The 26,917-nt window shown below is 39.6% G+C and overlaps 1 protein-coding gene across 2 annotated transcripts in view; it reads left to right on the top strand.

The window, feature by feature from the left end:
- LOC133562239 (CUB and sushi domain-containing protein 3-like) overlaps window positions 1-26,917 on the top strand; it is a 673,567-nt gene that overhangs the window by 255,016 nt on the left and 391,634 nt on the right. For both annotated transcript variants that reach the window (XM_061916244.1, XM_061916243.1), the window contains exons 9-18: window positions 831-955; window positions 1,323-1,444; window positions 7,851-7,954; window positions 9,264-9,376; window positions 9,608-9,790; window positions 10,377-10,703; window positions 16,082-16,276; window positions 16,555-16,693; window positions 16,895-17,082; window positions 22,456-22,644. In XM_061916244.1, coding sequence (XP_061772228.1) covers window positions 831-955; window positions 1,323-1,444; window positions 7,851-7,954; window positions 9,264-9,376; window positions 9,608-9,790; window positions 10,377-10,703; window positions 16,082-16,276; window positions 16,555-16,693; window positions 16,895-17,082; window positions 22,456-22,644 — 1,685 coding nt within the window. The remainder of the gene's footprint in view (window positions 1-830; window positions 956-1,322; window positions 1,445-7,850; window positions 7,955-9,263; window positions 9,377-9,607; window positions 9,791-10,376; window positions 10,704-16,081; window positions 16,277-16,554; window positions 16,694-16,894; window positions 17,083-22,455; window positions 22,645-26,917) is intronic.

Genomic DNA, 26,917 nt, shown 5'->3' with positions numbered 1-26,917 from the left:
CTCTAGATCGTCCATGTCTATACAATGTCTGTATAGTTGTTTGTCTTAAACCATGAGCAAAATATACTTAAATTCTGTGCTTCAATAATTTTGCTGCTTCGTTTTTCATTTTTATGACCCAAGAATAAAATGCCTGTTTTTTTAAGTCTACAACTGTAAAATGTTTTCTTAAAAAAAATAGTGAGGCAGCACAGTTGGCAAAACACTGAAGTTAAGTAACTCCCAAAAATGTTGGCTAGTAATGTATTACTGATGAGGATCACAGTACACAGGGCGGCATGGCGTAGTGGGTAGAGCGATCGTGCCAGAAACCTGAGGGTTGCAGGTTCGCTTCCCACCTATTGACATCCAAATCGCTGCCGTTGTGTCCTCAGGCAGGACACTTCACCCTTGCCCCCGGTGCCACTCACACTGGTGAATGAATGATGAATGAATGATTGGTGGTGGTCGGTAGGCGCAAACAGGCAGCCACGCTTCCGTCAGTTTAACCCAGGGCAGCTGTGGCTACAGATGTAGCTTACCACCACCAGGTGTGAATGAATGATGGGTTCCCACTTCTCTGTGAGGGCTTTGAGTATCTAACAATAGAAAAGCGCGATATAAATCTAATCCATTATTATTATTAGTAGTAGTAAATTAAGCTTTCCTCTACACATACTGTATGTGAGATACCTATTCTTTAATTAAACTTTCTAATAATTTTTTGTCTACAAAACATGTGTATTGATTTATGTTTATTGACATGCATTTAATGGCATGACATTTCATCAGGAGTCACTTTTTCAGCAATTGATTGCGTTTTCAGGCATTAATGATGTTTATCTTCTCAGCATCGGAGCAACTGCTCAATTTATCTGCGATGAGGACCATGTGCTGCAGGGTTCCAAAACGATTACCTGCCAGCGCGTAGCTGAAGTCTTTGCTGCTTGGAGCGACCACAGACCCGTGTGCAAAGGTGAGGGAGGCATCTCCAGAGCTAATACACCACTTTGATTGAGGCGCTCTCTCTGGATAGAGGTTTGATGCTGATAAAGGGAAATAAATTCCTCTTAAATATACATAATGGCCTCTGCTACCTTTCCATTCTAAATGTTATGTTTGTTTTTGTTTCATAATACCTAAAGGAACTTCTGCAATTGGATTAATGGTAAACTAGTTAATGGACTTTGTTGTCTCTTTGCAATACAAGAGTATTATTTTTTCCTGTAAGCGGTACTTCATTGAGTTTTGTTTGGAAATTAAATGCTTCTAGGCATTAATTCAAGGAGAGGCATGGTTTAACACTGTGATCCATTTTAATTTAATGTCTTACTCTGTTGCAGTGAAAACATGCGGGTCAAATCTACTGGGACCTTCAGGAACATTTACATCGCCTAACTTTCCTATCCAGTATGAGAGTAATTCTCAGTGTGTGTGGATCATCACTGCCAGTGATCCGAACAAGGTAGTACAACAGAGGGAACAGACTTTCACCTTTACTCGCTATGGTGGCATCTTTTAATATGCAGCGTTAGTTTTATTGCATCTAATGAAATCACAGAGCGACTGCTGCAAATAACAGCTCTTTGCAACCAAACTCATTTTCTTCATCATGTTCTTCAAACAACTAATTGAACTGAGATACACTCCATAAAGTATTACACCGGTAGACACGTAATGGTGTACACTTTAAATGTGGTTGCAATCATTTGTTTCCACTACATAACAATAATTAACAAGGCAGCAACGTTTGTGATACAAATTTAATACAATCCAGAGGGCAAGTTGTGGCCATGCACTGCCATTTTATTTCGGCGGTCAAAAAGGGTTTAGGACGTAATACAGAATATCAAGTTAACTAGTGTAGTTAAACAACTGGAAAACATATGATCAAGCCATCTATTGAATTGAATTGAAATATTTATTTCAAACCTGCACAGTACTAATAAACACATTTTTATTTTATGTTATTATTGTTTTTTTTTTCTTCCATTTTGGCAGAGATATTAATGCTCGGCTTGAAAAGGGGTTGGATGAAGCAGATGCTTATAATATCCCAACCCCTCTCACTCATTCCACATTTAACATAAACCATATAATACAAGTACAATACTCACTAAACAAAAACAAGAAAAACTCCTGTACACTAACAATATTATGAGACAGGACAAGACGAGACAAAACACACACACGCACACACACTCACACACACACACACGGGCCCAGACACTCTCCGACCATACACCTCTCTCCCAACGCTCTGGGCTGAGGGCATCACTCTCTTTCCTCCTCGTACTTCTTCAGTACTTCTTTTTTAAACAGTGTTTTAAATTGAATCATGCTAGAACACATTTTTAAGTTGTTTATGGGCAACAGTTGTAGTATCTCAACTTGAAAGCACATTGTGTTCCACGACTGAGCTCATAATTCAAAACACTAATATCGAAATTTAGCATCGCCCATTGAAATTAATTGGAATTAATTTAACCCATGCTTAGCCCTGCCAAACACATTGTTTGCAAAATATTACAGTAGCATGTTCTACAAACAACTGCATGGGTTTTATGAAATAATATGATAATATAGTTCAGCATTTACCTTGGGGAGCACACTGACGCGTGGTGAACTATACACCAGGTGAGGGATAGATACTTTTGGAGTTTTTTTTTTTTTTTTTTTTTTTTTTACTTAAATTCATGTGTGCATGTGTGGTTTAGGTTAAACTATAGAGTATCAGGAAAAAGAAGGGAGTAATTCGCTTTCATAAAAACATAATCATAATGATATTATGATATGATATACGATATTATGATATGATAAAGTTGTTATTAAATACTTTTTGATCCCATTTGCTTTTAACAAAATAAATCATGTATTGTGAGTGTATATTACCTTTCTGTATTTGTATCTGAAGCAGCAATAGCTATCCTCCAAGAAAATGTACTCTGTAGGATCACATTCATTTTGTCTTAAAGTCCAGTTTAGAGAAGTATTTAATCTTGGATACAGTATAATCCTCTATATTGGCGGACACATTCATTTCATTCAATTTCATTTCAAGCAATAAAACAATATTTTTGCATCTGACAAAAAACACCCACAATTGCGGGCTTGCTCTAATAAAAATGCCATGTTTGTTCTAAATACAGTTTAATTTTTATTTTTTTTTTAAAGCCCATCACTGGGGAAGCAAGACTTTTGTAGGTCTCTCCTACAGGCTGCTTTTTTATCGTTTAACAGTAAGAACTAGGAAATTGGGGTTTATGTTGCACACAGACCGAAACGACAAGTGATATGTATGTGCAGGGTTTCCCACGCATTCATTTATTTGTGGCGGCCCGCCACAGAAGAATTACGGCCGCCACAAAAAAAAATAATAATAATTTTTCAATTTTTTATTTAGGCTTTTGACTCGCTCGACCGCTCATAAAAGCAATGGGACTCTGTCTGTGAATGTAGCTTGTAGTTATATATTACATTAATATGTAAATATTATATAAATATGTATATAAAGTGTTGTAATCATATTCCAACTCCGCGTTCTTCTTGGTCATCGCCGCTGCCACCCCCCCGTCGCCCGACCACACCACCACAAATAGATGCCTGACCTGTGGGAAACACTGATGTGTGTGTACCAAAGGCAATGCTCGACTGTCCAGTTTGTTGATTCTGGACTAGACAGAACAAACGGAAGCACGTGAAACGCAGCGTCTGCAGCTTCCCATTGTTATAGGACATACTGTATTTCCTTGAATTGCCGCCGGGGCGCTAATTAATTTAAAACCTTTTCTCACTCCTTCCCTTACCAAAGGCATGCGTTAAAAGTAAGCAAGCGCTAATTATTTTAAAACCTCTTCTCACTCCGGCACTTACCAAAGGCATGCAGTAAAAATGTGAGTGTGATGTAAGCTTGGACCTTAACTCCTACTGAATAGCTCTTGATCTTCTTCCCTTTATGCGATTTCAAATTACCGGTATTTAAATGAGCCTCCTCCATTTTGAAAATGATGACAGGGGAAGTGTCACTCGTGACGTCACGAGTTTGACCAGGCGGTAATATTAAGCATGCGCTAATTATTTTGCGAAGCGAGGCAGACGCATACTATATGCCCTGCGACAATTCAAGGAAATACGGTAGTTGTATTTTTTCCCCCTCCAAGCACCGAAACTGACAACGATTCGATCGTGTCGATCTATGAGTGGCGCTCAAACAAGCACGTCAACTGTCTATTCAAAACTTGTGTTGTCTTTTCGTGCAAATGAAGCAGGAGCAGAAACGTGTAACAATATATCAACTCTTTATTGCTCAAACGGCACACATTCTACTTCAACTCTGTGATGATAATGCTCGTAACTCAAATGACGACATAAAAGAGCAGAGAGCTGCTGCAAACAGCTGCCATTTAAGCAGTGCCATTTTCACATACAGCAACAAAAGTAAAACGCCATGAAAAACTGCAAAAGAGTTGTAAATAATACACGCCATCGTCGACTGGGGTGGGAGCAGCACGGTCAGAGACAGGCACAGATCAAATTAAGTGACCAGGACAGGATTAATTTTGATTAACCACAATAAAAGGTAATTAATTTTAGTCTATATTAATAATGTTATATTTTCCATAAACACATATATCAAGAACGGAGGGAATATATATGCGCTTGATGTGATTATTAAACACCATTGACATCACGTCCATATCTCATCCTGTTTGTTTCTCTAAACATTTATTTACATTAATTTAGAACATAAACTTATATTGCACAGTATTTGAAATGTGTTTTCATGGACGTTTGCGCAATTTCGAGTAATTCTGTGCGTCAGATGGTTTTAACGTGCTACCAATTTCATTCAGCTTATTAATGATAATGGATTATCCACATTAAAGGCCTACTGAAACCCACTACTACCCACCACGCAGTCTGATAGTTTATACATTAATGATGAAATATTAACATTGCAACACATGCCAATACGGGCTTTTTAGTTTACTAAAATGCAATTTTAAATTTCCTGGAGTTTTTTCTTGAAAACGTCGCGTAATCATGACGTGTACGCTGGACGTCACGAGCTGGAATATGAGCGCTACACACACACACAGCTAAAAGTCGTCTGCTTTAACTGCATAATTACACAGTATTTTGGAGATCTGTGTTGCTGAATCTTTTGCAGTTTGTTCAATTAATATTAGAGGAGTCAAAGTAGAAAGATGGAGTTGGGAAGCTTTAGCCTTTAGCCACCCAAACACATGGTGATTCCTTGTTTAAAATTCACGGAGGTGAAGCTTTCCTATGGATCACAGCAGACATGGATCCCAACCGAATGTCAACCAGCAAATTTCGGTGAGAAAACTGTGGTTAAAAAGTCGCTTCTTACCGGATATCAACTGAGCTTGTGCCGCCCATAAAGCTGCAGTCGACCTCCCTGAAACACTGCGCATCAACACCCGGCCGTGGACGTACACTTCCGAATATCAGGTACTGTTAAACTCACTAAAACACTAGCAACACAATAGAAAGATAAGGGATTTCCCAGAACTATCCTAGTAAATGTCTCTAAAAACATATGAATCTGTCTCAATGCAATCGCATTGTTTTTTTTTTTAACTCTTGTTTTTTTTTCTAGTCCGTCGCTATCAATCCTCAAACAAAAATCTTTCATCCTCGCTCAAATTAATGGGGAAATTGTCGTTTTCTCGTTCCGAATAGCTGTTTTTGTTGGAGGCTCCCATTAAAATCAATGTGAATATGTGAGGAGCCATCAACATGTGACGTCATCGTCTGCGATATCCGGTAGAGGCAGGGCTTTTTTTTTTCTTAGCACCGAAAGTTGCGAATTTTATCGTGGATGTTCTCTACTAAATCCTTTCAGCAAAAATAGTGCAATATCGCGAAATGATCAAGTATGACACAGAATGGACCTGCTATCCCCGTTTAAATAAGAAAATCTTCTTTCAGTAGGCCTTTAACACGTACATTTTAACAGCCCAAATGTTTTGAATATTTAAATTCAGTTAATTGAAAACATGATGATGAATTAGCATTGGACCCAGTTCCACAGTGAGTGAACCCTCACCTTTTCCCAAGTGAGAACTCTCCATCACTCCTCTGAAAACAAATGCAGCACCAATCCCTCACGGAAGGCATTTGTATGCAAGTATCTGCTTTCCAAGGGTGTCCCAAGGTGGTAAAAGGTTACAATGAATATGTTTATATTTTGCATTTCATCACAACTGTCAGTTAATCTACATAGCTACAGTGTTGCTGTTCTTGCTCAACAGGCAATTCAGCCATGGCTATTGGCAGATAAGCGATTCCGCTCAGTCGTCAGGACCAACACAAATTGAGAGAAATAATGATTGAATGAGGACCCATTTGTCCCCAAAGTGAAGAGGCCAAAGCTGTTTTTCTAATGGTCATTACTGTGCTCCTGCATCAGGTCCGGCTCACAATTGGTATTCTGTCCGGTTAGTCATACACAGGGAGGTGTCGGCTCACTTTATTATTGTTTATTAGCAGGACAGGACGGATGCACGTTCAGAACTCGCTAGAACTGGCAAGTGCAGTAGCAGTGTGCCCGCGAGCATCCCCTAAGGAAAACACAGCACTGACTTGGCAGAAGAAAGTTGATCCATTAGTGTAATTATGGTAATTACGCTTATGCCTGCATTGTGATAGGGACAGTTATGAATGGAATTTGGACTTTTTCCCCTCCCCATGGCTACAGAAGGTAATTGGATGAGCAATTGGTCATCATATGTCTGTCATCAACATTGTTTAATTACAAATCAATGCAGGGAAATAGCAGGCTGATATAACAATGACTTTATATGAAATAATCCTGCAGTGGTACACATGTATGGTTCGGTTTGATTAAATTTACAGAAACAGAAAAACTGTGAATTTCAACATGCAAATTGTTATTTTGGACTATTTAAATTGTGCAATGTGTAATGCAGAGTGATACACATTTCAGCTAGTTTTGCTCAAAATTATTATTTTTTTAAATTTGTTCCAGGTGTGTGTACATACAGTACGTTTGTGTGTACTTCTCTGTCTTTTTGTCTGTGAGTACGTGTGTGCAGCCTCGGCATGTTCCTTATTGTCAAATGCTAATGAGATTAGATGTGATTTGACTTCCATGTTTGTCTTCTGCTATTGCTGATGTGAGCTCTAGGACTCGAGTCGTCATAACTCTGTACTGAAATAAAGCCTCAATTATGCAGTTCGCATAAGGTTGGGATTTTACAGCATTTTCAAATTAAACATGTTACTTACAGTCATTAGCTTTTCTTGTCAAGCCTCTCTCACACACAGTTAAACTGTCTCTAGAAACACTCATTACAGCCACTATGTGAGAAAACATCAATCTTTGCAATTAATAATAAAAAAATATAAAAAAATGGTCAATAAGATGTGTAAATTATTTAGTGTCACTTCACGTATGATCGATCTTGGTTTAAAATTAATATCACCAGACGGGAAAGCACTATTGCCCACCCTAAATATGTGGCCTGTTTTTTTTTTTAATTAATGTTTGTTTAAGTATTGTACATATGCGGCAATTGTTAACTGGTGTGCAAAAACACCTTATTGGTGGTTTAGTAGCCTCACCTAAACTGATCAGTTAATATGTGCAACAAAGAAAATACAAATAAAAATCTAAAAAACAAAAAATAAATTAAAAATGTCCCAGGGTGTGTTTGCATTGATGGTTTTTTGTGTGTAATACACACAACATACAATACAAAGCAGGGTAAAAATAAAACATTTCACACCAGGGAACACAATAAATACAACGATAATATCATCATCTGAAGCAGAATGTTTTATATTCCTGTTAGGATTTAAAATTCCAATGTCTGCTATTACAGGTTATTCAGATCAACTTCGAAGAGTTTGACTTAGAGATTGGGTACGATTCTCTTACAATTGGAGATGGAGGAGAAGTTGGGGATTCGAAAACCATAATACAAGTGTAAGTATAGCTCTCCCATTTCTTCAGTAGATTTATTTTGTTGCCTAGTTTAAGACAATTGTTATTAATAATTAGGGATGGGTGCCTTTCACATATGAATCGATATGGTACCAATTCCCTGTACCTGCGAAACAACACTGGTACTCAACAGTACACATTTTCGGTATATTCATGTGTTTTCAAGTGTTAATCAATTTTAATGGTTATCAAAAAAAAATCAGATTTAACATTAGGCTGTGCTGTTCAGTTGTTATCGTATTTATTTCACTTCTGTGTCTCATTGTGCTCAAGTGCTGTACTTACTGTAATATATAGTATACTTTGCATGCAGTTGCAATTCTAAGATGTTAGATGGCACTAGTGTAAAGACTACGGTGCGTTGCCGTAGTCAGGAAGTAGTGCCTGTCGTATCTTTTGTTGAGTCCTATAAGTGTTTATACTGTAAGTATGGTATTTATTACACCCTGGTTGTTTGATTTTTGCGTACATCTAAGTTGTAATTATCACTAGAGGTGTTACAATCGCCATGTAAAATGTTTAATGCTAATTGGTAGCATGTCTAAGGCAAATCCATTGTAAAATAGCATTGAGCTAGCACATTTTGAAAAGTAGAGCCATATTGTACTTTTGAGTGCGTTCGTCATACTTTATTGGCATGGAAGATGGTAACTTTACACAGAGGCAGTCTGGCTGACTCTGCTCTCAGTGCTTGAGTGTTTATTTTCCTGGCCGAGCGCTTTAGCGGGTGCCGAACCTACAACCAGATGTGACTACTACATATGGCACCATTTGATTTTATGTGAATCGGTAACTGGTTTTGGCGACGGACTTCAGTTTGTGTTTGTAAAAGTACAAAATTCGGTACCCATCCCTATTTATAATACTGTTGACACATTTCAGTATCTATGGATATGATGATACTGTATATATAAGATGAAAACTATCACAATACTTTAATCTGTAATATATACATTTCCATTTAGTTTTGTTTAATAACAAATTCCAGGTCTGTTGGTGCCATCTAACAGATGAGCGCGACCCTTAAGGTGCACTAAAATGAACACATCACAATTATTGAAAATAGACATTGCTTGTAAGCCGTATGTTAAAAATTTACATCAGAACTAAATTACAATAAAGACAGAAAATGTGCATTTAGTGCTGACTTTAAAAAAGTCCATGTTTGGAGTATCTAGCAATACACTTGGTGGGAGAAAGTTCCACTATCTGACTGTTCTTGGGATACAAGACAAAATATGGAGATGGATGTTGAAACATTTGTTTGGATGCTTTTGTCATTTTTTTGTAGACTAACTGGGAGCTTTGTGCCAGACCTGATTGTCAGCATGTCCCATCAGATGTGGCTTCATCTTCAATCTGATGAAAGTGTGGGCTCAATTGGCTTCAAGATCAACTATAAAGGTAGAAGGAGTGTAGTGTTGATGCTGCTATCTGTATTCATTACCGGGATCAATGGTTGTCTCCATCAGTGAAGCAATCTGTCAATTTTGCTGTCTTTCAGTTTGTCTGTCTCACCCTCATTCACCTTTCGCTCGAATTACCAACACTGTTATTCCTACCGTACCCTCTACTTTTTATTTCCTATTTTCATATTTCCATTTATGTCTCTACCTTGTCTCCACTCATCCACAGAAATTGATAAAGAGAGTTGTGGCGATCCCGGTACACCGCTCTATGGGTACCAGGAGGGAAGCGGCTTTTTAAATGGCAACGTTCTGCGCTTTGAGTGCCAGTTTGGATTTGAGCTCATAGGGGAGAGGATGATAACCTGCCAGAACAACAATCAGTGGTCTGCAAATATCCCCATCTGCATATGTGAGTCTAACATGCTTTTTTTTTCCATGGCGGGAAATTAAGCAATTACTTATGTGCTTGGAAAGTTTGCAATGACACCGAGCTATTGGAGGATTAATTGCAATGCAGTTAAATGGCCGTTCCGTGCTCAGTGTGTATACGCCAATTCCCTGAATGTCAAAGAACATATTGATGGTGTATGGCTGGAGGAAGAGAAGCGCTTATACGAGGATTTGCGCATTGTAAACTTGAACGTCTCACTGTACTGCACCTATTACAATTCCATAACAAAACTCAAGTCCTGTATCTTATAGTGAAGTGTCCATTTGGACATAACTCATCTGCCCATCGGGTTTTCTGTGTACGCTGTATTTTTTCACACCAATTCTTATTGTTGCCTCCCCTACATGATTATCTGGTGCCTCAGGACCCAAGGGAGCAGTAGTTTCTTCTGCAACTAGTCATACCAAGCAGTTTTAGTCTGATCTCAGCTTTCCAGACTGTAGAATGGACCAGCACAGTCGTGTTGCTGTAAAAACAAATAGCCTCGCATGGGATATTTCAGTTTTATATTATAATTAATAATGTTCTTGTCCTTCTCACACAGTTCCCTGCTTTTCCAACTTTACGGCTCCAATGGGGACTGTGCTGTCTCCCGACTATCCAGAAGGCTACGGGAACAACCTCAACTGTGTATGGTTGATCATCTCAGAGCCTGGTTCCCGAATCCACTTGGCCTTCAATGACTTTGACCTTGAACCACCTTATGACTTCCTCACAATTAAAGATGGCGACCAGTCAGGAGCCACAATTTTGGGACGTTTCTCAGGGGCGGAAGTTCCTTCCCACCTGACGTCTAATAGCAACATCCTGCAGCTGGAGTTTCAGGCAGATCACTCTATGTCAGGGCGGGGGTTCAACATCACTTACAGCAGTAAGTGGCCATTTGAGCACTTCATTACCAATTATCAGCGCATGAATACATAAACTAACTCTTGATACAACTACTATACATTTTACCACATATTGAGATATATTGTTAGAGTGCAAGTACTGTAAGTAGGGATGGGTATCTTTATACAAAACAGCTTTGTGGTTTATAACTCGAGATAATATGTACTGGGTATTCTTTAGTGTGAATTTTGCGTAAAGTTTGCTCCACAGTCACATTTATACTTTCTGCATACGTCTTCAAGATGTTTGCTTGTAGAGGATGTTCCTAGATTGCAAATGAAACCACACCCCACCAGCTCCAAAAGTACCATAACTTATCTTTGGAAAATGGACATTGTTAAATATAAATCCTGAAGATGCATTTTTTTTCCAGACATGGTCAAAAATAAACATATATAGAATCCCCCAGTCACATCAGGTACACCTGCACACGCTTAGATCAGGGATCCCCAAACTTTTTGACCCGGGGGCTGCATTGGGTTAAAATAATTTGGCCGGGGGCCGGTCTGTTTATATATATATAAATATATATATATATATATATATATATATATATATATATATATATATATATATATAATATATATGATACCACGTTCGATTAGAAAATGATATTTTAGACAATGTGATTTGCCCGAGCGGGCTAGGAGATTCGGAGAGTAACAAGCAGCAAGCGGTAGATAATTAGAAAGCACAGATTTAAAATATATATATATATATATATATATATATATATGATACCACGTTCGATTGGAAAATGATATTTTAGACAATGTGATTTGCCCGAGCGGGCTAGGAGATTCGGAGAGTAACAAGCAGCAAGCGGTAGATAATTAGAAAGCACAGATTTAAAATATATACATATATATATATATATATATATATATATATATATATATATGATACCACGTTCGATTGGAAAATGATATTTTAGACAATGTGATTTGCCCGAGCGGGCTAGGAGATTCTGAGAGTAACAAGCAGCAAGCGGTAGATAATTAGAAAGCACAGATTTAAAATATATATATATATATATATATATATATATATATACTGTATATATATATATATATATTAACTTGGGACTTCCCGCGGGCCAGATCTCGAACGCTGGCGGGTCGTAGTTTGGGGACCACTGGCTTAGATTGATACGGAAACTACCAGTGGAGTGGGTTTACATAATTTACCCACGTAACTTTAGTTATTAGAGCGTTCCGGTCGGCCGGTATTTCACGGGACAAAAATTGCACTAGTGAGCCACGAACAAGAAGATGCTGCTCTATTGTTAAAGTAAAGTCTGAATGTCATTAAAAGAGTTAGCTCCATCTTTTGACACGTCTTCAACTCCCGTCCTTGCACGCTACACCGCTACAACAAAGATGACGGGGAGAAGACACTGTTGAAGGGGAGCTACGTAAATAAGACCCCCCATAAAATGGCGCATCCTGAAGGGACTGTCAGAAAGTGAGTTGAAGATGATCTGTAAAACATCATCTATGCAACATTTTGATTAAAGAACCACCATTACATGTTATATAGACCACAAGGAAATGTTTTCAATTTAGAAAAAAATCCTAATACGACCACTTAAATGCGCCTTATTATCTGGAATAGACCCGGTCATCGGCAGTGCACTTTATAATCCGGTGCGCCCTATGGTCCAGAAAATACGGTACTGTGTAAAATGTCATAAAGACAGATAAACACAGAATCAACGGCCTGAATATTCTCACAGCCTCAACCAGTGGGTGATGAGTCCCTTCCCCTCTGGCTGATGGCTTGAACTTAATGTCCAAATAAGTACGTCCCCCTTATTGTAGCATAACAACGTATACCGTCTTAAAAAATAAACTGCAAAACACAACTGTCAGATGCACCTAAAACTATGTGCAAACTCATGCCCAATTACATGAACCTTGCCGTTGTTTAGTACACTTATCCGACATTGTAACAACAATTATAAGTCAGAAAATATGTAAATCTTCAGAGATCAACATTTTATTTTTAAGTAATTGTGTGACATACAAATTAAACAGAATAGTAAAAGTAAAATGATAATTTCAGTAAGTAATACAGTCAACGATAAGAAATACAATCCACAACTAATTGCCATAATTACTGCAGCAAAACCAGCAGTTACAGTATACAGAAAAGATGCTTTCTTTTGTTGTCTTGTTGATGTTCAGAATTCCGCGTACCGTTACGGGGAAATGTGTGTGCAGTGTTGAAAACAAAGACTGCTGGTGTGTTAAGATGAGCACTTGAGTTTAGAAAAAGTCAGACAGACTGTGTGCCTCTGTCAGGATACTTGCAATACGTTACTTAGCACCTTCAGACACGTGTTGCAGTTGGCTGGGTCTAAATTCATTTAGCACCAAAATGAGGCACTGACAGCTACTTTTTTTTCCCCTGGTCTGATTACTTATGTAGGCACAATTCTGCAACCGTGTTTGGGTACCCAAGAAAGTGTTTCTGTTATAGTGTACTGCTGTAGAGGAAAGTATGGCGTCAAACTACACATCTGCTGTAGCTGTTGACAATGTCAGGTTTCTCTGTGGAGAACATCATCGTTAAGAATACAGAGGTACCGCCACTTATGAGCTTAATAAGTGTGGTGACGGAGCTTGTAACTCGTAACATGCCCATTAATATTTTTTTTAAATCAGTTTAATCATTGGCACCATTTTATTAGGAAACATGTCTTTCAAAACCAAAAAAAAACAACCTTTTAGATAATAAATATTGTATGAAAAACAACACGATAGACTGTATTACGAGGTACTACAGTAGATATATGAAATAACGAAATGATAATGTACAGGTACATATTTTACCTTGGAGAGTGGACTTCTACGGTATCTCCTTCAACCTCTTTTTCCGTCAAACACACCATCAGCATCTTCTCCATCTTTTAATTCAAGGGGATGCATGTCCGTCATTTAGATATAATTTGATTGTCTTTTGTTGCGTTTGGGACGCATGGTTGCAGAAGTTGTTTCCCATAGATGCAGAAGAACAAAATTTATAGATAGAGGCTTACTTCATTTAGGGAGGAGCCAGAAATGATGGCATGTGAATCCTCGCCAACATGACCGCTTCAGGACGCGATTCAGCCTCGGTGCCCCTTTGTAGAAAGTGATTGTTTCGAGACATGGTTCAGATGTTGCCGGGAGATTCGTCAACTCAAAAACCACCCAAGCTCCACTAAAAATGTGGGCTTTTGAGAGTTGTGCTGAGTTCGTAATCAGGATAGAGAACAAAAATAGTTGTTAAACTGCCAAATAGAATCAAAGAATGACGGCAAACGTAATCCAAACCGGTTACGGTTCTGTTGTGAATTAAATAGCTAACTGGTGATAACTTGACCTGTACCAGGTGAGCATCTTGACCACTAACCAGAGGCAGGTGCAATTAAATAGTGTCCATCGCAACAAAAATGGCATAATATCAGAAATGAACACCAAACATCACAAACATGACCTGGGAAATGGGCCATGACTTCCTTGGCTAGCATTATTTACTCTTTTGGCTTCAGTATGGTGCAGACAAGCAGTGTTACACTCCAACTGCTTTGCCAGTACATATAAATACCATCTGCTTCTTCTCAGCACTGTCCTTTACACTAACTTTCTCAATTCCCATGGTTAGAAAAGCAAATTTATGTCGATCTCTATCTATAAGCTAATGCCAGCGAGTAGGACCGCATGGTTTTGGCGGATCCTACAGGGTTGACTTTGAAATTTGCTATACCCACTCGACTGGTAACAAACATGTTTGGTCTTAACTTAAGGGCCTACTGAAATGAGATTTTCTTATTCAAACGGGGATAGCAGGTCCATTCTATGAGTCATACTTGATAATTTTGCAATATTGCCATATTTTTGCTGAAAGGATTTAGTAGAGAACATCCACTATAAAGTTCGCAACTTTTGGTCGCTAATAGTAGCAGACGATGTGCGCGTGACGTCACGGGTTGCAGGGTTCCTCACATCCTCACATTGTTTACAATCATAGCCAGCAGCAAGAGCTATTCGGACTGAGAAAGCAACAATTTCCCCATTAATTTGAGCGAGGGTAAAAGATTTGTGGATGAGGAAATTCAGAGTGAAAGACTGGAAAAAAAAAAAAAAGCAAAAAAGAAAGGCGATTGCAGTGGGAGCGATTCAGATGTTATTAGACACATTTACTAGGATAATTCTGGAAAATCCCTTATCTGCCTATTGTGTTGCTAGTGTTAGATAGTACTTTATTTATTCCTTAAGGAGAGTTCCTTCAGGAAAATAAACATTTTCAGCACAATCCCATTCAAGATATGAAAAACATTACAGGGAGACAGAACAGGATTGCTGAACTGGATAGTGTTTTAGTGAGATTAAATAGTACCTGAAAGTCGGAGGGGGTGTGTTGACCGCGAGTGTCTCTGAGGGAAGTCACGCAGCTGCAGCAGGACGGAAGCTCCGCTGATGTCTCCGGTAAGAGCCGACTTTTTACCACATTTTTCTGCCGGTTGACATGTGGTCGGGATCCATGTTCGCTTGACCGCTCTGTTCCATAGTAAAGTTTCACCTTTGGGAATTTAAAACACGGAAACACCGGCTGTGTTTGTGTGGCTAAAGGCTAAAAGCTTCCCACCTCCATCTTTCTACTTTGACGTCTCCATTATTATATGAACAAATTGCAAAAGATTCAGCAATACAGATGTCCAGGATACTGTGTAATTATGCGATTAAAGCAGACTACTTATAGCTTGGATCGTGCTGGAAAAAAATTTCCGCTACAACCCGAGACGTCAAACGCACGCGTCATCATACCGCGACGGTTTCAACACGACACTTCGCGGGAAATTTAAAATTGCAATTTAGTAAACTAAAAAGGCCGTATTGGCATGTGTTGCAATGTTAATATTTCATCATTGATATATAAACTATCAGACTGCGTGGTGGTAGTAGTGGGTTTCAGTAGGCCTTTAAAGCAGAACAATTAGACGAGAGACAGCTCTTATTTTAGAATAACCTAAATTGGGGCACTCCTATGTCGAGGTACCACTTTTGAATAATATTTCTATTTAATTTCCATCCAAGCGCAAAGGTTGTGGAAGCTAGGAAGAAGCCACACACTGTACACAGGTTTTATGCCTCATTGACAAATCGATGGTATTTTCTACCTCCTGGCAAAGAGACAAGAAGCAGAGGCTTTCGTCAACACAGGGTGTACAGAGAACAAGCTGTTTAAGGTTCCTTGCTGTCTTATGGACAGCTACATTTATTTACCTTATCTCCACACACCTTAAAGAAGCCATTTCTTACGTAAACAAGAGTGCTTGTCACCAGATCGTGCTGTCTTTCTCCTCATTACAAGCTTTCGGACGTAATGAGTGCCCTGACCCTGGCGTGCCGCTGAATGCCAGGCGCTTCGGAGACAGTTTCCAACTGGGCAGCTCCATCTCTGTGGTCTGTGACGAGGGCTTTATCAAGACGCAGGGGGCTGACACCATTACTTGCCATTTAGAGGAAGGCAAGGTGATGTGGAGCGGTCTCATTCCAAAATGTGAAGGTACACAAACAGAATAATAATAATCACGGTAGAAGAGAACCGAGGAAATAGAAGCATGGTAGAGTGACGGGGAAACAATGAACAGTCTTCTGCTTTGATATATTAGCAATTATATTATGTTTATGCAATAATGTACCCTTTGGGGACTCAGATTGTCCAATTTCCTCTCTTGTCTTCTGCACTTATATTTGCGTCTTGCGCCATTTGACTTGTTTATATTTTGAACTTCTGTGTCCATCTAATCCTCGCTTTCCCACAAATGTTCTTCCTTCAACCAGCTCCTTGCGGAGGTCACTACTCAGGCCCGTCGGGAGTCATCTTGTCTCCAGGGTGGCCCGGCTACTACAAAGACTCTCTTAGTTGCGAGTGGGTCATAGAAGCAGAGCCAGGGCGCTCTATCAAGATCAGCTTTGACAGGTCTGTAGCACAATGCAGTTACACAACCGTAGCACATTGTATTTACAGCACACACACTTGCACAAACACCTATAAAACACATGAACGCACTGCGCTGATGAAGCTACACAGCGTGGTGTTGGTGAAACTTTCTATAGGTTTTGAAATTAGTTTTCAGAAAGAGTGCATTCATTTTCCGTTCATTATCCCTTTAATTTATAGGTTTCAGACTGAACTCAGCTATGATTTCCTGGAGGTACATGACGGCCCAAACCTGCTTTCACCTCTGGTTGGCTCTTTCAATGGAACCCAGGTTCCGCAGTTCCTGTTTAGCACCAGCAACTTCTTGTATTTGCTGTTCACCACCGACAACAGTAGATCAAACAGTGGCTTTAAGATCTTCTATGAAGGTGAGAGAGAGTAACAGATTCTAAATACATATGTGTTCATGCGATTCTTAATGTTTTTGTGATTTTTATGTAGAAGGGCACTCCTTATATTTTTATCAGAATATACAGTATATGTAAGTTCCATACCTTGTATCGTGGTAGCCGTAGAAAAGGTACAATTAACTTGGCTTGGTGATTCCATGTAGATCTAATGCAGACTGAGGATCGCACACTGAATAATCAAAAGATGCAAGGGCATATTAGTACATTTTATTTTCAAAGCTAACACGATATACACGACCCCGAGAGGGACAAGGGGTAGTAAATGGATGGATAGATTTTTTAAAAAGAAAAAAAAAACAGCCTTTGTGTGGTTATTAGGGGTGTATTAGGCGGTCCTTTTTTCCGACCGTACTCATATCCTAATCTTCCCCTGAGCTCATGTAAACAAACATGGTGTCGATCGTTTGAGACTCCTTCACTGCTTCAGAAGAAGTCATTGCATGCGATATTTGCACAAAATGTTCTGCAAACATTTCGCATGAGGAACAAAAAACATCACGCATCAACACATCAAACCTTATCAGCCACAAAGCCAGCAGAACAGAAGGGTGTAAATGAAAAATAAATTAAGTAAATTAATAAACAGTTATAAGTATTGTTCTTGAGAAATAGGAAGCAATTTGTATCATATATCCGTCCATTTTATACCGCGTGTCCCTCTTGTGGTCGCGGGGGGATAGAGGCTATCTAATCTGCACTCGGGCGGAAGGCGAGGTACACCCTGGACAAGTCGCCTCCTGATCACAGGGCCAAGACAGATAGTCTGATTCACATTCACACAATTTTCGCTCAATTTTAGTGTCGCCAATCAGATTATACCCAGGTGCATGTCTTTGACGGTGGGAGGAAGCCGGGGTACCCGAAGAGAACCCACACAGTCACATGCAAACTCCACACAGAAATAGCCTGGGAATCGAACCCAGGCACTCGCTACTGCGTAATTGTGCTGCCCATTTGTATCTGTATCGGCTTAATATATTGTGACTCTAGATTTTAGCGGCAACATTTCAATTGGGCTTCAATGGGGCTTCACGGTGGCAGAGGGGTTAGTGCGTCTGCCTCACAATACGAAGGTCCTGCATTCCTGGGTTCAACCCCAGGCTCGGGATCTTTCTGTGTGGAGTTTGCATGTTCTCCCCGTGAATGCGTGGGTTCCCTCCGGGTACTCCGGCTTCCTCCCACTTCCAAAGATATGCACCTGGGGATAGGTTGATTGGCAACACTAAATTGGCCCTAGTGTGTGAATGTGAGTGTGAATGTTGTCTGTCTGTGTTGGCCCTGCGATGAGGTGGATACTTGTCCAGGGTGTACCCCGCCTTCCGCCCGATTGCAGCTCAGATAGGCGCCAGCGCCCCCCGCAACCCCAAAAGGGAATAAGCGGTAGAAAATGGATGGATGGCATTTCAATTGCTTCCTGTTAATTTAAACACATTTCCTCTTGTATTTCACTTTGTTATGTTCTTTATGTGTGGCGGGTCATTACCATTTTGATTTGGGCAGCAAATGGCCCCCGGTCCGCACCCTGAGCACCTTTGTTTTAATGTTTTAGTTTTCACCGCTATTCAAAAGGAGCACATTTTTCATTGAAAAAGGAAGTCATACAATTGTCCACATTTGTAATAAATATTTTTAATACCCTTTTTCCAGGGAACACTGTCTCGAGCCCTCTCAATTTAAAAAAGTGTGTTTTTATTTAACAGACACATGGACAAGGAAAGGACATTCCGTTCTCATGATGTGCTTTATAATATCAGTGTGTCGAGATTCTATCCACATTTTGGTGATTGACTACTCTCAGATACTACGGCAAGAGTGTTTTTATTTTCAGAAAATGTTTGTTGGAAGCAGTTCTTTTCTTTCCACATCTTTATGCATTGACTTGGGGTGCCTGAAAGAAATCAAATTGTCTGGCCAGGGAATGATCAATTTTGAGATTGCTTGCAATACCACAATTACCCTCGCCACACAGATGTGATTCATAAAACAGAGTTTGTTGTTATTTTAGCACTATTGACTAAAATCACACCACAAGTGTCTTGGCCTTATTATGTTTCATTCTCAAGTGCATTACAATTTTCTTCTTTGACGAGGTTAACGCGCAGCAATAACAGTGCAATTGTATTAGTTCTATTGCAATTTAGGTCATATTTTACAGCCGAAATGGTTGGAGGACACCATGCTGAGTACATTTGGGAAATTGCTTGTGCAAAAAAGACCTTTAGTGAACGCTGTTGAATTGAACTGACCAATCGTATGTGTCTGCAAATGGCAGGTAAAGGTCCAATTAGGTTGCAATCACACAACGTTTACTTTTGAACTAAATTGATCTTATGATTCTGGCTGCAGACATTGATTAGCATCAGAATCGGTATGCATTGGAACCTCTATTTACAAACTTAATAGGTTCTTAAACAGGAATAAATCCAAAGTTTGTTTGTTTAAAACCACTCATTGCTTGTGCATTGTTTTATTTGTACTCATCTTGAGCTATGAAAATTAGAAATTCCTGTAAAAAAACTGAACACCCCTTAAAAAGCACACAGTGTGGCAATTTGCACAGTGGCCAACGACAACACTGCTCGGTTGGCAGAGGTCAATCAGCCCGCCTACAGTGGATATGCTGCAGGGCACCACGAGGCACACCATGGGTGGATGAAACGTTCGTACACTGAGACAAGGTTTGTACAACAAAGCTAATTTCTACTCGGTCTATGGTTTGCAAATCTATAAGTTTGTATAACTAGGGGTTTGTAAATCGAGGTTCCACTGTTATGAAAATATTTGATCACATTTTTCTTAAGGTCATTTATCTTCTGTCCTACCAAACAGGCTTGAATTTACCAAACTTAAATATTTTTAAAAAAGCCATTTTAAAGGCCTACTGAAACCAACTACTACCCACCATGCAGTCTGATAGTTTATATATCAATGATGAAATATTAACATTGCAACACATGCCAATACGGCCGGTTTAGTTTACTAAATTGCAATTATGCGCGTGACGTCACGGACTGTAAGGAAATATTAGCGCTGCGCGACTCGCGGCTAAAGGTCGTCTGCTTTAACCGCATAATTACACAGTATTTTGGACATCTGTGTTGCTGAATCTTTTGCAGTTTTTTCAATTAATAATGGAGAAGTCAAAATAAAAAGATAGAGTTGGGAAGCTTTAGCCTTTGGCCACACAAACACACGGTGATTCCTTGTTTAAAATTCCCGGAGGTGAAACTTCACTATTGTTCAGAGCGGTCAAGCAAACATGGATCCCGATTACATGTCAACCAGCAGTTTTCGGTGAGAAAATTGTGGTAAAAAGTCGCCTCTTACCGAAGATCAGCTGAGCTTGCGCCGTCCATACAGTTGCCGTCGACTTCCCCTCAGACACTGGCCTCAAGACACCCGTGGACACACCCCTCCGACTATCAGGTACTATTAAACTTACTAAAACACTAGCAACACAATAGAAAGATAAGGGATTTCCAAGAATTATCCTAGTAAATGTGTCTAAAACATCTGAATCCGTCCCAATGCAATCGCCTTTATTTTTTTTTAACTTGATTTTTAATTTTTTTAATTTTTCTAGTCCTTCCCTATCAATATCCTCAAACACAAATCTTTCTTCCTTGCTCATATTAATGGGGAAATTTTCGTTTTCTCGGTCCGAATAGCTCTTACTGCTGGTGGCTCCCATTAAAAAACAAAGTGAATATGTGTGGAGCCCTGCAACTCGTGACGTCACGCGCACATACTTCCGGTAAAGGCAGGGCTTTTCTATTAGCGACCAAAAGTTGCGAACTTTATCGTTGATGTTCTCTACTAAAACCTTTCAGCAAAAATATGGCAATATTGCGAAATGATCAAGTATGACACATAGAATGGACCTGCTATTCCAGTTTGAATAAGAAAATCTCATTTCAGTAGGCCTTTAAGTCTAACTGATTTTGTTTGGTCTGTGAAGACATTGTGTTCTGTACTTTTTTAAAATGCAATGTGCAGTAGTTTTAAATGTATATTGGCATGCTTATCTCACATTTATTGACTAGTGACTAGACAGACCACACAGGCCCAATCAATCCCCTGACACCATCGTATATCAGCATCAGAAAATGGATCTAAATCAAAGATAGAACAAAATTGTTGTGCTGAGAATTAGCATATTTTTTGGGTTTGTTCTTAATATTAATGATGCAAAAATTAATGCTAATAATGGACCTAGATGGCCCAACATTATTTCTGGTTATTTTTACGATTGGCAAAACTAAATTGGCCGTAGTGTGTGAATGTGAGTGTGAATGTTGTCCGTCTATCTGTGTTGGCCCTGTGATGAGGTGGCGACTTGTCCAGGGTGTACCCCGCCTTCCGCATGATTGTAGCTGAGATAGGCGCCAGCGCCCCCCCACGACCGTAAAGGGAATAAGCGGTAGAAAATGGATGGATGGATGTTTGTGTTGTGGTAGGTAGGTTGAAAATTAAAAAGCAAAGCACAGATATGACACATACAGTAAAAGGTTAAACACTTGTTTTGTTGTAAAGTTGAAATAAATATTGTTGTGCCTGTTTACAAAAAGGATGTCAAATCAATCAAAATGTGTGCGTAATCTCCAACTTACCTTTGAAAAAGCTAAATAATTATTGACACATTTTGTGATTTTACTGTAAGAGTTGTGTTTTCACTACCAAGTCTTAAAACATCTCTGAACTGTTCAGCTCTTAGAACGGATGAATATGTATTCTTTGTCTGAAATGTGTATACATTAACAAAAAACAGACTTATCTAAACTGGGTTTTATTTGTCGCAAGAAAAGTTTTTAAAAAGTCACACTGAATAATTTATGTCCCTCCAAATTGGTTAAGCTGCCTTTCACAAACACTAATTGCCATTATCAAAGTGTTGTTATGCTTTTTGGTGTGTCTTCTGCTCATCAAGTCATATTCTTAACATTGTCACAAACACATGCATTTTTAACTGTGAGAGTCAATATAAAAGTCAAAGTGTAGTTTCTGTGAAAAAAACAAACATTAACCTGCTTCTGCTTTTATACAGTTATTTTTGTTTGGAGCCTGAAACAACATCAAAGCTTTCTCAGCACTTTTTCAAGACGCTGTCCTAGATATTTTACAGATTGCAAAAATACAGGACTGCCAATTCATGTTTGTTCAATGCTTCAATGTATTTATGCAGCTCAACTGTCATATTTGCATAAGCCAGTGCAGATTCTTCTATTTATAAATAGTTAAGTTGGTTTTGATACAGTGGCAGTTAGACAGACTTGAGAATTCCTCTGTCAATTCACGTGTAAAGCAATGCTTTCATATGTCTTCTTCTTTTAGTTGTCACTGTGGACACATACTCCTGCATGGATCCTGGTATCCCTGTCAACGGTGTGCGGCTCAGCCACGATCTGTCCATTGGCTCAACAATGTCCTTCCAATGTGATCCAGGATATAGACTAAGCCATGAGGAACTTCTGGTTTGTGAGAAGAACCACTTTTGGAGCCACCAACTTCCCACTTGTGATGGTATGCACACTGACTTTCTGCACTGCACCTTAAAGTATCGTAATTTTGTTTAACAGGACATACCTTTATTTGTTAACATACATCATTCCCTATTTATCACAGCCGAATGCTTCCAGGCTTGACCATGGTAAGCACATATCTGCAAAGTAGGAGTATTATTAATAAATCTAATATTGCCATAGTTAGAGCATACAAAAACTGTTTACCACCATCTAAATTGTTTTTATTTACCATAATTTGAACCCTCTAAACTTGAAGCAAGTCTAAAGTAGCCTTGAGAGTGTTTTACTTTAGTTTAAAGTACTTTCTGGTTTCCCGGAGAATCCTCCAAGTGTCATTGTGGCCACTACTACATGGCCAATATCGAAAATACTTTGTCACAACCTGGGGGAATTCCCTGAATTAGAGCCAGGCCTCCATTTGCTGAAACCACAAGCAACTTGGACATCTCGACAGTTGCAGCTACAACCCTTAGCCATGCTGTTAGCATTTTGTCTTGTCGTGCCACATTGCTCACCCAAAAGCTCACCATTTTCATGTGGAACTAATGATTCCAAGGTTGAAATGCATAAACTGAGTTATCCATCCATCCATCCATCCATCCATCTTCTTCCGCTTATCCGAGGTCGGGTCGCGGGGGCAGCAACCTAAGCAGGGAAGCCCAGACTTCCCTCTCCCCAGCCACATCGTCCAGCTCGTACCGAGGGATCCCGAGGCGTTCCCAGGCCAGCCGGGAGACATAGTCTTCCCAACGTGTCCTGGGTCTTCCCTGTGGCCTCCTACCGGTCGGAGGTGCCCCAGGGAGGCGTTCGGGCGGCATCCTGACATGATGTCTGAACCACCTCATCTGGCTCCTCTCGATGTGGAGGAGTAGTGGCTCTACTTTGACCTCCTCCCAGATGGCAGAACTTATCACCCTATCTCCCAGCGGAGGAAACTAATTTCGGCTGCTTGTACCCGGGATTTTTAACCCAAAGCCCATGACCATAGGTGAGGATGGGATCGTAGATTGACCGGTAAATTGAGAGCTTTACCTTCCGGCTCAGCTCCTTCTTCACCACAACGGATCGATACAGCGGCCGCATTACTGAAGACGCTGCACTGATCCGCCTATCAATATCACGATCCACTCTTCCCTCACTCGTGAACAAGACTCCGAGATACTTGAACTCCTCCACTTGGGGCAGGGTCTCCTCCCCATCACGGAGATGGCACTCAACCCTGAGAACTGAATTAATTTCCACTTACAATTGCTAGGGATACTGCTGATAGCTTAGATCTGATAGTGTTGACTGTTTTCCTAGCGTCTCGTCTTTTGATGTCACTCTAGTGTCACCGATGTGGAGATGTGTCATTGATGAGGCAGGAGTTGAAGATGAAGTCCATCAAAAAGTTGTTTTGCCAAAACTTTTTTGTGAAAATAGCGCTGAAATTAGCCGCATGTGTTGTTTTTAGGAATGTGACATTTAACTTGGAAACAGTATTCCTGCTTTGTGAATAAATATCCTTATTGACCACTACAAAATAATAATGTTAAACAAGACAACTACTGCACTGTATTGCATACTGTATACGACATAGATAAACAAGTGTTTAAAACTTAATTTAGGCCAAACATATGGCAATATGCTTTAAGAAAATATCTGTGAAGTAGTAAAGTTGCAATATTTGAAGTGTTTCGTGGCAAGGGTCAACGATACAGTTATCACATTGTGTATGCATACCTTCACAATCCCTCTCTTGGCGAAATGATGCAAGTTTAACTGGAAATGGAAAGTTATAGAACAGTGGTTGGCATGTGTTTCCAAAATGAGATATATCAGCAGGAAGTCTCCCTCCGTTGTAATCAATCCATCCATCCATTTCCTACCGCTTTTGTCTCTCTGGATTGTAGGGGGTGCTGGAGTCTATCTCAGCTGCGTTCGGCGGAAGGCTGGGTACACCCTCATCCCCGCCTCCTCATCGCAGGGCCAACACACACCGACAGACAGATTCACATTCACACACTAGGGCAAATTCAGTGTCGCCAATCAACCAGGTGCATGTCTTTGGAGGGTGGGAGGAAGCCGGAGTACCCAGTGGGAACCCACGCAGTCATGGAGAGAACATGCAAACTCCACACAGAAAGACCCCGAGCCTGGGGATTGATCCCAGGACTTTTTTATTGTGAAGCAAACGCAGCAACCAATGGTCTACCATGCTGCCCTTTCGACGTAATCCATATTATATTTTTAAATTTCTCTTTATTTTCTATCATTCAGTCAATTCAATTGTAAAATGAGACAGACAGCTATGTGCAAGGTGCACCACTTCCTGAATAGTGGCACAAAGTAGGGTGTATGTTTTTGGACGGTAAACAGTGGACATGCACTAGAAAGTTTAGTTTAGTTTATTAAGGATCCCCATTGGTCTACACCACAGTGGAGACTATTCTTCCTGGGGTCCAGGCCAAAAAACATCACACAATCACAAAACAAAAGATTGAAATGCAGTACAACATGATCCAATAATAAACTGTCATAATACAAAAATAGCAACAACAAAGAACATAAAAAATAATAATTACTTGTGTTACATAATAATTTTGATACCAAAGATAAAAATAGCAATATAAAAATAGATATATTTTTACAAAATAAAACAAAGAACCAATGGCCTAAAATATACACATTAGTGTACCAAAGACAATACGTGACAAAAAAGTACCATCCATCCATTTTCTGCTGCTTATCCCATAATCAATAAAATACTCAATAAAAACAGCTATGACATTGGGTACAATCTAGAATAATCTCTTTCCGCAATACTTCTCCTTTTAGTTTATTCTTAAAGCCCACTATGCTGGTGATTGATAGCAGATATTGTGGAAGTATATTCCAGTAAGTGATTGCCCGATACATTACAGTCTTTTTCAAAACATCACTTTTGGGTTTAACACGGGTGAGAGCACCTCTTAGGTCTAGCCTGGTACCATAGTTGTGACTGTCACTGTTACTTGTGGAGCGGCATAGCTCGGATGGTAGAATGGCCGTGCCAGCAACTTGAGGGTTGCAGGTTCGATTCCCGCCTCCGCCATCCTAGTCACTGCTGTTGTGTCCTTGGGCAAGGCACTTTACCCACCTGCTCCCAGTGCCACCCACACTGCTTTAAATGTAACTTTGATATTGGGTTTCACTATGTAAAGCGCTTAGAGTCACTAGAGAAAAGCGCTATACAAATATAATTCACTTCACTTCACTGGCAAGCAACAGCTGAGAATACAGATATGAAGGTTTACGGTATGTAAAGATGTTTTTTGAAAAATGCATCATACTATGCAAAATGGCCCATTATCAACTTAAAGTTACTTTTAGCCACAGTCAGTCTGACTGCGGGCTCAGCCTCAAAGCCAAGCATACACGTGTCAAAATACTTTTCCTCAAAAGATAGACCGAGTTTTTTTGTGAACAACTTACTTAGAGAGTGTGTTATGAGTCATGTAAATGTGAAAACAGATTATCTCAACTTCAATGCAAGAAGCTCAGCTGTTCCTCCTAGTTTTGTTATCCCATATAATCTTCCTCTCTGGGCTGTATATGTAAAGTTTTATTTTTGAAGTGCAGGGATAATATGGTGATTATTGTTGCTGTACGCAGACTGTCAATGATGTCCCTTAGTCATGTGACGAAGAAGTATATCTAATAAATCACATGGAAGAGTTGGCGGTATGCGTGAGATACAATGCTGTGTATACAATGGCCTGTAAATTAACTTGATATCCTGTAGCCTTTACTTGCCTAGGTGTGAGCCAGACTGGTGCCAAATACCTTAGCCTACTGCCTATGGACCCTCTAAATAGACACTCTGCCAAGTGCACTCATCCACTTTTAATGACTTTATATAATTCTGGCTCATTAATAAAATATCTGATATAATTTTGTTGGTGGATAAAGATTCAGGCCTTGATGTGTTATGCTTGCTATGGAGCCCAAGGGTGGAAGGAGTGAGAACGAGAGGGGTGTATGTGTGTGCAACTCTGAGGCCTTAGGCATTCCAGTGATCTTTCAAAACATCATCTGACGTACATTGCGTTGACAATATTTGCATTGCATAGAAGAGTTGCGCGTCTTATATTGGTATGGTTTATTTATTTCAGACATGCTTAACAAGTTACATTAAAGGCCTACTGAAACCCACCACACAGTCTGATAGTTTATATATCCATGATGAAATATTAACATTGCAACACATGCCAATACGGCCTTTTTAGTTTACTAAATTACAATTTTTAATT

The sequence above is a fragment of the Nerophis ophidion genome, linkage group LG11 (genome assembly GCF_033978795.1).
Source record: "Nerophis ophidion isolate RoL-2023_Sa linkage group LG11, RoL_Noph_v1.0, whole genome shotgun sequence".
Lineage (NCBI taxonomy): Eukaryota > Metazoa > Chordata > Actinopteri > Syngnathiformes > Syngnathidae > Nerophis > Nerophis ophidion.
The sequence above is the reverse complement of the archived record's forward strand: the minus strand, read 5'-3'. Positions and strand labels throughout refer to the sequence as shown.